Source organism: Triturus cristatus, chromosome 10, assembly GCF_964204655.1.
Source record: "Triturus cristatus chromosome 10, aTriCri1.1, whole genome shotgun sequence".
In the NCBI taxonomy this organism is placed as follows: domain Eukaryota; kingdom Metazoa; phylum Chordata; class Amphibia; order Caudata; family Salamandridae; genus Triturus; species Triturus cristatus.
Genome location: NC_140593.1, coordinates 248,755,460 through 248,767,647, shown reverse-complemented (window position 1 = coordinate 248,767,647; position 12,188 = coordinate 248,755,460). Strand labels below are relative to the sequence as shown.

Below are 12,188 nucleotides of genomic sequence, written 5' to 3'. Positions count from 1 at the left end.
TCCCCGTGTGGCATGTGTTGTGATGTGTGTCTCCACCTGCATGTATGGCACGTGAGTCAGAGGTGTGTGTGGGTGTGTCACTGGAGTGATGGTGCCAGTGATGGTTGTATTTCCCCAGTCATATTTGTGACCTAGCATGTTGTCATCCATACATGTGTCGAGTAAATGCACATGCAAGTGGCTGTGCTTTTTGTGGCTGAATTCTTGTGTGTCTCTCTTCCCCAGGTACTTGCGCATGCCGTCTGCTGGTTGCATTGTTGTGGCACTGCTATTCCTCATGGACACGTCATCGTGGGCTGACTCAGCGTTACAGGCACGGACACCTTTGGAAGTCTCCATAGGGTAAGGGATGCATCAGGGGTGTATTGGGTGTGGCAGTTGTTCACGATGTATGCACACTGCCCCTGTCGATGTTTGGTTCCTCTGCAGACATGTTGCATCACCATGGGACACGACATGCAGCTGTGTACACCTGAATAGATGGTCTGACTGGTTGACAGTCATCAGTGATGGGATAATGGATTGTGATGATGGCATCAATGTGTGTGACACTGCCCTCGGACACATACGGTTAGCATTGGCTTGACATGGTGTGGGACTTCCACATCAGCGGATCAATGGTGTATGGCAGGCTCTCCGTGAGCAGCTGTGGGTGTTTAGCTGTTAGCCGACAATTGTGTGCCAGTTCCATGGCTCACACGCATTTGTGCTGCAGAAGGGGGGTGCCAGTGTTGGACCCACATGTTACTCCACAAGATGTGTTCATGTGTACTTCAAGTTGCCTCTGCAATCCCGATAACATGACTAATAAAGGTGTCCCTATGCCTCCAAGGTGCCTCTTCTCAGTCAATGCTGGTGTGTTGCCACGGTGCATCCAGCATGTCTGGCATGGTTTTCCCTGATTGTGGCTATGTGTCAATGTGTCGAGTAGCAAGATGCAAGCTGTGTGTGTGGGCTGAGACTGTGTAGTGGGCATGATGTCCATGACTGTGTGGGTATTGTGACATGTGCCATCCCCATGCATCCAACGTTGCCCAGGCCCCCATTCTCTGCATCCACCTGACTCAAGCTTGCAGGACATGGTTCTGCCACCTGTCTACACATACCTGCGTGCCCCCCAGGACACTCCACATGATCCCTGACCTCTGCGCATGACTGTTGCTGTACTCAATGTGTCTGTCAGCACGGTTGTGCGGCCACCCCCTCAGCTGGTTGGGCCCATCACGGGTGTGTATGGTGCTCCATGTCTGTCTTGCCTAATACACTGTGACCCGTGTGTCCTGTGCCACACTCAGGCCCCAGGGTGTGGATGGTTGAAGTCAAAAGAGAACTCAGGCATGTTTAGACTTTACAACACACATGTAAGGTAATAATGCAACCAGCAGGCATCTTCTCTTCATAGTGTGATTTATTATTTGGGGGGGGGGATAAAGTGAGGGGCTTTCCGGGAGTTTGGAATCCAAAGTTCAGTAGGGGAGTTGGTGTCCTTGCCATTGGAAATCATCAGAGTCCATGCCACAGTCTTTGTCAACATTGGTCAGACAGTGACCAGCAGGGCCATGTGGCAGAGAATGTCTCTTGATGGTGTGATGCTGTTGCTCCAGTGGGCCAGGTGCCAGGCCAGGTGTCCTGGGAGATGGTGATGTTGCGCCGACCCTCACGGTCTTTTCCGTGGACGACCCGCCCTCCTGCGGGGACCCTCAGAAGCAGGCCGTGACGACGTCTGGGATGCTCCATCGGATGTTTCCTCCTCCTCCTCCTGCTCCCTCCCTGTGGGTGGTGATGTTCTCCGCCTTCTGGCACAGGGAGGGCCTGCCATGTTGTCGGCCATCCGACGGAGTGTATAGTGAATTCCCGTGTACGCCGTCACGAGCTCAGCCTGTCCGTCCTCCATCCTCCGTTGGTGTTGCAGTAGACAGGCATGTAGCTCCGCATGTTGCTGGGCCTGCTGGGTCTTGATCCCCTCGAGGACGGACACAACCTGGGCCAGGCCCGTGGTGTCCTGCCGGTATGTGTCCAGGATGTTACGGACATGGGAAAATACCGGTTCCCCAGCCAACTGGTCAGGCTCGCGCCTCCGCCGTCCTCCACTCCCACCACCCCTGCCCACTTGCACCTGGCCTGCCCTTGTGGGTACATCGGGTCTCCGGGACCCCTGAGGGGTGGCATTGGCGTTGTCGCCTGCCTCCTCCTGGGTGCCCGGGACACCATGTCCCTCCTGGCCAGCCTGGCTGCATTGTGGTGGTGGGGCAGGGATCCTGGGTGTCTCCTGGGATGTGGCAGGAGTGGGGGTGGTGGTTGGCACAGTTGTACCTGACGCAGGTGCTGCAGGTGGTTGGACACCAGAGGGGCCAGGTCGGTCGGGGTCGTCCACTGAGTGGTGAGAGTGGTCGCTGCCGGTGGGATCGGGCTCCTGCAGATCCGGGTCCTGTGAGTCTTCCCCCCCAGTGTTGGGGGGTGAACCACGACGTTGACCTGTGTGTGAGAGAGACAATGTTAATTTTGGTCCATGCAACATCCATGTTTCATCAGTTTCAACGTTGGCACTTTTCCTCTTGGAATTAGGATCTGTCTTGCATTCCACTCACAGTGCACTTGTGCATGGGTGTGTCCCTTGGGCACCACTTTGGCCCCTTTAACTATGTGTGGCACAGTTTTACTTGCTGCGTCAAGTGTGACTGCAGTCAGCAGTGGAGTGGGCATGTGTGGCGACCCATGCATTGGCGCCTTCCGTGTAGCACTGTACATGTGCACATGGAGTGGATCCACACACTTATATAATGCAGGTAGCTGTCGTTGTGCTCGTGCACAGGTTGTGACATGGCCCTGTGTTTTGCCATGGAGAAGAGGGGGGGTTCTGGCACTGGCCACCCTTGTCTACATGCACACAGTCTACCTGCTGACGAGCAGACATTTGCACACGCCACACGGCTGATTTGCTCTCCCTGTGTCTCGCTCCCTCTCTGTCCCCCTCTCCCTCCCTCTCTGTCCCCTTCTCCCTCCCTCTGTGTGTCAGCCTCCTCCCTCTGTCCGTGTCCCTGTGTCTCCCTCCCTCTCTGTCCCCCTCTCCCTCCCTCTCTGTCCCCCTCTCCCTCCCTCCGTGTGTCAGCCTCCTCCCTCTGTCCGTGTCCCTGTGTCTCCCTCCCTCTCTTTCCCCCTCTCCCTCCCTCTCTGTCCCCCTCTCCCTCCCTCTGTGTGTCAGCCTCCTCCCTCTGTCTGTGTCCCTGTGTCTCCCTCCCTCTCTGTCCCCCTCTCCCTCAATCTCTGTCCCCCGCTCCCTCCCTCTGTGTGTCACCCTCTGTCACCTCAGGCCAGCTTCCTGGGCACACACTGTTAGCAGATCTTTGAATGGCCCTTGGCTTGTTGATGTGAGTTTGTTTGTGATCTCCAGGCACCCATTGGGTGTAGTGTGTGTCTGTGCGCTGCTGCTGTGGTGGTGTGTGCTGCCACTCTTTCACAATGTTGGCTGTTCATTAGCTGCTGTCATGTGCAAGAACGTGCCGTCACCCCCATGTGTTGATGCAAGGCGTCCGCCATTTGCTGGCGAGTCTTTCCTGTGTGGGGACACATTGTTTGTCTGGCTGTGACCTAGGCCATATGGCCAGAGGGCAATGTTGTCTGCTTCTGAGTTGCACTATGTGGATTTTGTGGCCCACTCTCCCGCCATCCGGGTTACCGTGTCAGGTGTTGGTGTCTTCTGTGGCCTGTGACTTGACATTGTCCAGCTGGGTGCATGGGGCATGGTGGCGGCAGTGGCATGTGCGTGTTCATGGAGTGTGGTTGAGTCATGCGATAGGTTGGGGTGGTTGCGTGCCTGTTAGTGATTTTGGTTGTGGATGACGTTCCCCCCATGTGAGGTGCGTTGTTTGTGTACTCACCCGGGTCTTGGAGTCCTTCTAATCCGTCCACTGCCTCCACCGGCAGTATGGCCATCACCCTCTCCTCCCAGGGCTGGTAGTGTACGGGTCTGCGGGAGGGCCCTCCTCCAGTGGCGTTGGCCTGGTTGTGTTCCTCCTGCATCTTGGCTCGGACCCTCCTACGCAGATCGTACCACCTGGATTGGCATTCCTGCCTGGTCCTTCTGGTGTCTCCAACAGCATTCACAGCATCGATGATGGTCTGCCACATGGCTGTTTTAGCTGCCATGCTGGTGTTTCTGACCAATGTTCCAAAGAGCTGTGGCTCGACTCTGAGGATTTCATCAACAAGAACCTCCAGCTCTCGGTTACTGAAGTTTGGATTCTTGGTAGTGGGCATGGTGAGGGGTGTGGGTGTGGATGGTGGGGGGTGTGTGTGGATGGTGGGGGGGGGTGTGGATGGTTGTGGGTGTGTGGGTGTGGTTGTGCAGGTGTGTGTGTGAATGTGATGAGGGGGTGTTTGTGAAGGTGGTTGTGTGAAGGTGTGCAAGTGTAAGGTGTGGTGAAGCTTGTAGTATGGTGCTGTAGGTTGTCTGTGGTGTCTGGCAGCAGTGAGTCTGTTGCAAAGGCTCATGGTTTGTGTGTGTGGGCCCTTTTTATTGGTCCATTGGTGGGTGTGGCTGTGTTTGAAGTTTGGGTGGGTGTGTTATAAGGAGTGGTGGTGTATTGGGCCTCTGTTTGTTTTTGGCAGTTTCAGGTCAGTGAATGTGTTATTTTAGTGGTTGTTGGACATGTTTAGTGGCTTAGTGCCATTCGAATGGTGTATTCTTGTGTTGTTTTGGTTTGTCCTGGCTGTGTATGTGCGTTTTTAGCGTGTGTACGGTGTGTACATGGGCCATTTGGTTGTACGGTGCTGTCCTTGTGTGTGGCTTGGTACGACTCGTACATGCGGTTGTGATGTTGGGGCATGGGGTGCGCTCCGTACTTAGGAGGTTGTGTTGGGGGTGCGACTGGAACGTACTGGGGTGTAGGTACACGGGGGTACGACACGTACAGGGGTGGGGGTAGGACTCGAACGTACAGGGGTGTACATAGACGGTGGTACGACACGTACAGGGGTGGGGGTACGACTGGAACGTACTGGGGTGTAGGTACACGGTGGTACGACACGTACAGGGGTGGGGGTAGGACTTGAACGTACTGGGGTGTACATAGACGGTGGTACGACACGTACAGGGGTGGGGGTAGGACTCGAACGTACAGGGATGTAGGTACACAGGGGTACGACACGTACAGGGGTGGGGGTACGACTGGAACGTACTGGGGTGTACATAGACGGTGGTACGACACGTACAGGGGTGGGGGTAGGACTCGAACGTACAGGGGTGTACATAGACGGTGGTACGACACGTACAGGGGTGGGGGTACGACTGGAACGTACTGGGGTGTAGGTACACGGTGGTACGACACGTACAGGGGTGGGGGTACGACTGGAACGTACTGGGGTGTACATAGACGGTGGTACGACACGTACAGGGGTGGGGGTAGGACTCGAACGTACAGGGGTGTAGGTACACGGGGGTACGACACGTACAGGGGTGGGGGTACGACTGGAACGTACTGGGGTGTACATAGACGGTGGTACGACACGTACAGGGGTGGGGGTTGGACTCGAACGTACAGGGGTGTAGGTACATGGGGGTATGACACGTACAGGGGTGGGGGTACGACTGGAACGTACTGGGGTGTACATAGACGGTGGTACGACACGTACAGGGGTGGGGGTTGGACTCGAACGTACAGGGGTGTAGGTACACGGGGGTACGACACGTACAGGGGTGGGGGTACGACTGGAATGTACAGGGGTGTGGGTACACGGTGGTACGACACATACAGGGGTGGGGGTAGGACTCGAACGTACAGGGGTGTACATAGACGGTGGTACGACACGTACAGGTGTGGGGGTATGACTCGAATGTACAGGGGTGTAGGTACACGGTGGTACGACACATACAGGGGTGGGGGTAGGACTCGAATGTACAGGGGTGTACATAGACGGTGGTACGACACGTACAGGGGTGGGGGTACGACTGGAACATACTGGGGTGTACATACACGGGTGGGGGTGTACATACACGGGGGGTACGTGTCGGACGTACGGGGGCGGGGGGAGTGTTGGGCACGTATGCGGGCACATGTCTCCATGGTTGCTATGGGAGTTCGGTGCGGACGGTGTTTTTTCCATACGGTTGTGAGATCGGACGCACGGGATGGATCGTGATTCCTCGGTCGGACTTCACCTTTCACATTTGTAAGGTAAATCGTCCGAGGACGTGTCGGACACATTTTCCGACCCGAGGACGTGTGGGGAATGAATCCCAATGCGGTTCGTATGGAGTTTTTACCATGCGAATCGTGATTGCCAGTTCGTACGGCACTTGTACGATTCGTACGGTAAAAAGACCGGATACGAGTCGCACGGGGAAAATTTTTACAGGATCGTAATTGGCACCCTTGTTGTGCTCTGAAGGCAATGCAGAGCGCCTTAAACTGTATGTGTTTGCCTATGGGGAGCCAGCATAGTTGGATCAACGCTTAAGATGTAGATGTATGTTTCGGAATGCCTAGCAATAGCCGTGCTGCGGCATTCTGCAGCATTTGTAACTTATGTAAGAAGCGCTTTTGAATGTTAATTAAAAATGCATTACAATAATCTACTTTGGAAGAGATAAGAGTCATAACTACCGTCTTCTGCAAGCTCAGTGGAATGAAAGGCAGCACTTTCCTAAGAGATTTCAAATTATAAAAACACAAGGAGGTGATGTGATTTAGTTGTCCTTCAAAGGATAACTTGGTGTCAATAATTACTCCCAGGTTTTTTGCTTTACCACTAGGGGAAGGCAGAGTCGCCAGTTCCTGGGGCCACCAGTTGGAGGACCAGAAAGAGGTATTGTTGCCAAACAACAGGACCTCAGACTTTGAGGAGTTTAATTTCAAGCAGTTGCTGCTCTTCCACTTCCCGATATGAAGCATACAGTCATGAAACTGGGTTGACGTGGATCCAGGGTTGTCAGTAACAGTCACAACAATCTGCGTGTCGTCTGCATACGAAACCAGAGAGAAGCCAAAAGATCTGATTAAAGCTGCAAGTGGGGGTAACATAGGGATTGAATAGAGTGGGGCTCAAGGATGAGCCTTGAGGAACCCCACAGGGCAGTGAGAAGGCCGGTGAAGTAAAGTCACCAAGAGAGACCGTCTGGATTCGGTCAGCCAAAAAAGAGGTGATGAACTTAAGCGCGTTGTCTCTGATCTCAATTGATTCAAGGCGGTCAATTAATAGAGCATGATTAACCGTGTCAAATGCGGCCGATAGATCCAAAAGGATCAGGGCCGCATTTTCCGCACTATCTGTCGTCGGTCTAATTTCTTCCGTGGCTGTGATCAACGCCAGCTCGGTACTTTGGTGACTACGAAATCTGAACTGTGTAGAATCAAGACTATTAGTTTTGTCTAGAAAGGTTGTCAATTTCTGGTTAACTACTTCTTCAACCAACTTAGCAGCAAGTGGTAGTCGAGTGATTGGTCGATAATTATTGGGGCACCAGTGTCTAAGTTGGTCTTTTTTAATAATGAAGAATAGACCCTATCTTCCAGTCTATTGGAAAATATCCTACTTCAAATAGATTGTTAAAATAGACGTGAGGTGTATGGCTATCACCTCTGGAACTAAATGAATTATTCTAGCTGGGCATGGGTCCTGTAGTGAACCCGATTTGATCTGCATTAATGTCCTTTGCGTCTGATCCACCGTCAATGGCCCAAAATGGGAAAAAATACAGATGTTGAGAGTGCCCTTCGGCGATCTACTGTTTGGATCAACAGTTTGACTAGCATGTAAGAAAGATTCATAAACTGACTTGACTTTGTCTTGTAAATGGAGTGCTAGCTTGATATAGAATTGTTGGTTAATATTAGCATTCTTCGGATCTGGAAGTTTTGACAATTGTTTGACTGTTGCGAATAATTCCTTAGAGGAATTCATAGCTCCTTCTATTTTTGCCACAAAATAGTTATTTTTCTCAATTAGAATCATTTTTTTGTAGGTCTACAGATTGATTTTATAATTCTCTTTGTCTACTGATTTATACTCGAGTCTCCATTTACGTTCTAATCTCAACATTCTTGTTTTTTCCATCTAAGATTATTGTTGAACCAGCGTTCAGAAGGATTAATCTTATGACTATGAGAGTTTTTTGCTGGAACTAACTGGGTTAGCGATACTTCCAGCCATAGATGATAATTACAAGCATGTTTGTCCAAATCAGGGCAAACCGACTGAGTTGATTGGATAAGAGATGAACTGAGCTGACCAGCATCAATAGTGCTCCATAAGCGTTGAGTGGTACTCCCAATTATTGTGCATGATTTTCTACCTTGGATATCTATCTCAAACATGATCACCTTATGGTCATACCATGTCAAGGGGAGAGAGGATGTCCATTTAAGCTGTTAATGGTTCTTAAAAATGCCATCAAGAAGATGACCAGCTTTCTGTGAAGGTCCCTGAACATAGGATCCAGTAAATTAATAGAATCTGGATCAAGCGAGTTTCCATATGAAATTTAAAGTCACCAAGAATAGTAAAATCTATGGCGTCGACTTTTAGTTCTATAAGACTACCAATGGATTGGGTAAAAGCTGCTCTGCACCCGGACGGTCAAAAACGAGAAGTCCATTGAAAGAATAGTGACTGTTGAGTTACATTTTAAAATTTATGGACTCAAAGGATAGCAAGTTGGGAAGAATGTTAAAAATAGTTTTAAAGTGATCTCTGAATATGATTGCGAGGTCTCCATCCTTATTTAGTGGGCGGTCGTGTCTAAATATCTTGAAACCTGCAGGTACTTCTGAAAGTAGATCTGGGTCAGATGTTAAATCTGCCCAGGTTTCAGTGATAAAGGCCAGGTCAATATTCTGGCTCTCCATAAAGACGGCAAAATCTAGTGCATGCTTAACAAGCAATCTGGCTTTAATTAGTGTACAGCAACATATAGTTTTTAATTGTTAGAGGGGTAAATCTATTAATTTAGTGGCAATTAGTGACTTACAGTGAAAATTAGTGAAAGAGAAATTACAAACCGGAGTTGATGAGTATCAGGGTATCCCTTGAGTAAGTGATGGGGCCCTTAGTTTCTGAGACCAGACTAGCAGGGGGGTCGGAGCTGAGCGTGGTCCGATCACAGACAGGCGCAGACAGGCTTGCCTTTTGTGTGCCTTCGGCACCCCAGCGGCACGCCCACTGCACACGTCAGCTGTGCACCCGGACTCGCATCTGCTTTAGAAGCCCCAAATACTGGAAGTCAGAAAAAGCTGGACCGTCACCCAAGCAAAATGGCAGTCAGCAAAGGGGCAGACGAACAGAAAGAGAAACTCTCTCCGTGCAAACGGGAGAACCCCTGGCGTACCAGAGAGTCGAGCAGAAATGCAGAAAGGTAAGATGCTCCCTGGCTGCAATGGGAGCGAAAGTAACAAGAATACCAATTAGTCCCAAAGTGAGAGATTAACAGAAAATGCCAATGGAGTCGCAGGCAACTGCAAACAACATAATGAGCATTAAAATGAAGGTTAAACATACATAAAAGTAAAATGCACATTAAAAGTGTAGGCGCGTCTTACTATTGTCTGTGTTCGCTGCGCGCCCAGACTAGCATCTGCTTTAGAAGCCCCAAATACCGGAAGTAGGTGATACATGTAATAGTGGAGCAGCTTCATGGTGGTGGAGGATAGGACCAAGGTGGGGAGGGAGGGCATGGTGCAAAGAAGACAGTAATCTGGTAAAGGGAGCATTATATGCTTTCCCTGCGCAATAGCTGAGGGTTGGGTGGGCCCAACAAAACGGGGCAGGCCTGCAATGTAGCCCGTTTCCAAAGCGATTGTACTGCCCAGCTTCACTTATCAGTAAAACTGGGTCTGCTTTCCCCACCAATGCTGGAATTGGAAAATATTCACTCTGGGAACCCATAAACTGGGGGTCAAGGTTTGGCAGAGGAAAGGGGATGGAATCATGAGGGAGTGGAGACACAAGAAAAAGGGGAGCCTGACATGCAACGTATACATTTTTTTTTTTTTTAATCTACTTCAAAGAAATTGGCAATAAGAAGAAATCGACAGTAAATATATTCTAGTTTGCTAATTGGTCACAAATCAGCTGCATTTAAAACATCTCACAGGGTTAAGATACTTACTAGAAATTCACCTTTCATCCTTTAATGTGTTGTGATCATCGAACTTCAGGGTTCCAGCTTTCTAGCTTAACACGTGTTTCGCCTAATAGCAGAAAATCAATGTTATTGTACTGATATAAAATATATTGTCGGAGAGTGCTCCCTTCTCCGTAACGTGTGATAGTATGAGAATGCCAGAAAAATGTTATTCTGCCTTTAGGTGATATACTTTACATTGGTGTAATATAGGTTATATTTTGTTATTAGGCCCTGATGAAGCCCTGGGAGATATGCCATTTTGACGAAACGTGTTAAGCTAGAAAGCTGGAAACTTGACACTCGATGATCACAGCACATTAAAGGTAGGATTGTTGATATAATTGCAATGGACTCTTTAATCGCGTGTTCTAAAAGGCGAATTTTCTATATTTGAAGTTGTATGGTTCTCAAAGGCTGTTTGGTGGCCACCTTTCCTTTCAGAGCAGCCACTTAACTATTGAGCGGTGAGTGCGCGCCAGCAGTTATAGCAGCCACCGAGGAAGTTGTTACTTAAGACACTGCACAGGGCAGGTACTCCTTGTTCCAGAGAATCTATTTGATGCTAGGAAGTGCTGGTACACTCTCTTTAAAAGCATTGGGCCAGTGCTGAGAAGTGCCAGTACTATCCATCCCAAATTAAAGAGCCTGAAGAAATAGCTGCTGGAACAGGCATCCTGTGGCATTGCTCTCATTTCCTGCACTGGTTCCCAGACCAGTAAATCTGGGTGCAGAAAATACATCCCACTTATGATTTAGCGGAGTGGAATATCATTCTAGAATTCGCTCCACTATTTCCTAATCGGGGCCTTAACATAAAGCGCATTTTTGGCTTCGCTCATAACGGTCCTTAATCATATCTGAATTGTTTGCTCACAGTGCTGCTCGTGTGGTTGTCAAATCTCGGGCGTCATTGATTGCTGACAACTGCAACCATAGTTATCTGTTATCTGAATAGTAGCGGAAACGACAAATGTGAACAATTTTACTCTAGAAGTGCATGAGTATTTGAATGTAATTCAGCCTGAAATAATTAAATACAAAACGCTTCAAGGACATTAGGACATGATTTGTGACATCTTGTCAACTTTAGCCAATACACACAAGATGGCATAATTAAAGATTATATATTTTTTTTAAAGTGTAATAACCACTGTTTTAGTTTAAACTAAACAACAAATCACATTTCCCAAGCCTGGCTATTTTCTTTCTCTGCTGAGGCGCGAACTGATAAATAATCGCAACTCGCAGAAACGTGGGAAATAGAATAGTTTAAGAAAATGTTCGGAAGGCCGCCAAAATGCACCTGTTAATATCTTGGCAAAGCCCTTCAACGATAGCGGTAATTTATAGCTGTATGCAGGCTAAGCCGGTGATTTATCAACCGCACCGGCTGTCTCCATGCCAGCCCTGCATGCAGAGAATTCCAAGGCGAGGGGTGGAGAAAAGGGAGCCTCGCTACCGGAGGTATTCGAGGCATTTAAATCGGGTGATCCCACTTGAACCGTTCATTTACATAGCCTGTTAGGAGAGGTCTGTGGGGATTATTACCAGTTGCAGAGGCGGGCGCAGTGGGCGGCTCTCTCCCTGGATGAGGTAACGTGGACGCAGCAGGAGGAGGCTCGGTCCGGGGCACAGGGCGCTGCTTGTCTGATGCCGGCATGCCAACTGCAGCCATCTGAGCTTGGTACACTTGCAACTGGTGGACTCGCCGGGGCTCCGGGACCTGCTGCTGCCAAGAAAAGAGCACAGTAGAAAGTAACGTGAGAAGGGATCAAGCAGTGGCAGCGAGAGAAACATGTCAACAAATTAAGTTCATTAGGTCAGGTCTGTAATGAACGGTGTGAAAAGAGCGCCAAAGGCCCAGTCGATAAATCCGTTCAGCAGATGTTTTCACACTGACACTCAAGAGCAGCGTGTCCTGCTGAAGGGTATGTGATGGCAGGGGAGCTGTCAGTTCTCACAGATTGGGAGGAAGGGGCGCTAACACTGCGCACAAGAATAATCACCAGCGGTGTTTGAAAGGGTAACCTCGTCGCCAATGATGATACCACAGAAAAGTAAATATAAT

General features: G+C 49.7%; 1 protein-coding gene across 1 annotated transcript in view; it reads right to left on the bottom strand.

The window, feature by feature from the left end:
- The window catches only part of LOC146789275 (histone deacetylase 9-like), a 1,526,442-nt gene extending 1,514,602 nt beyond the window's left edge, over positions 1 to 11,840 (bottom strand). The window contains exon 1 of the mRNA XM_085630931.1: positions 11,669 to 11,840. Within this exon, the coding sequence (XP_085487057.1) occupies positions 11,669 to 11,795 (127 nt within the window). The 5' untranslated portion in view covers positions 11,796 to 11,840. The remainder of the gene's footprint in view (positions 1 to 11,668) is intronic.
- Positions 11,841 to 12,188: the final 348 nt, after the last annotated feature.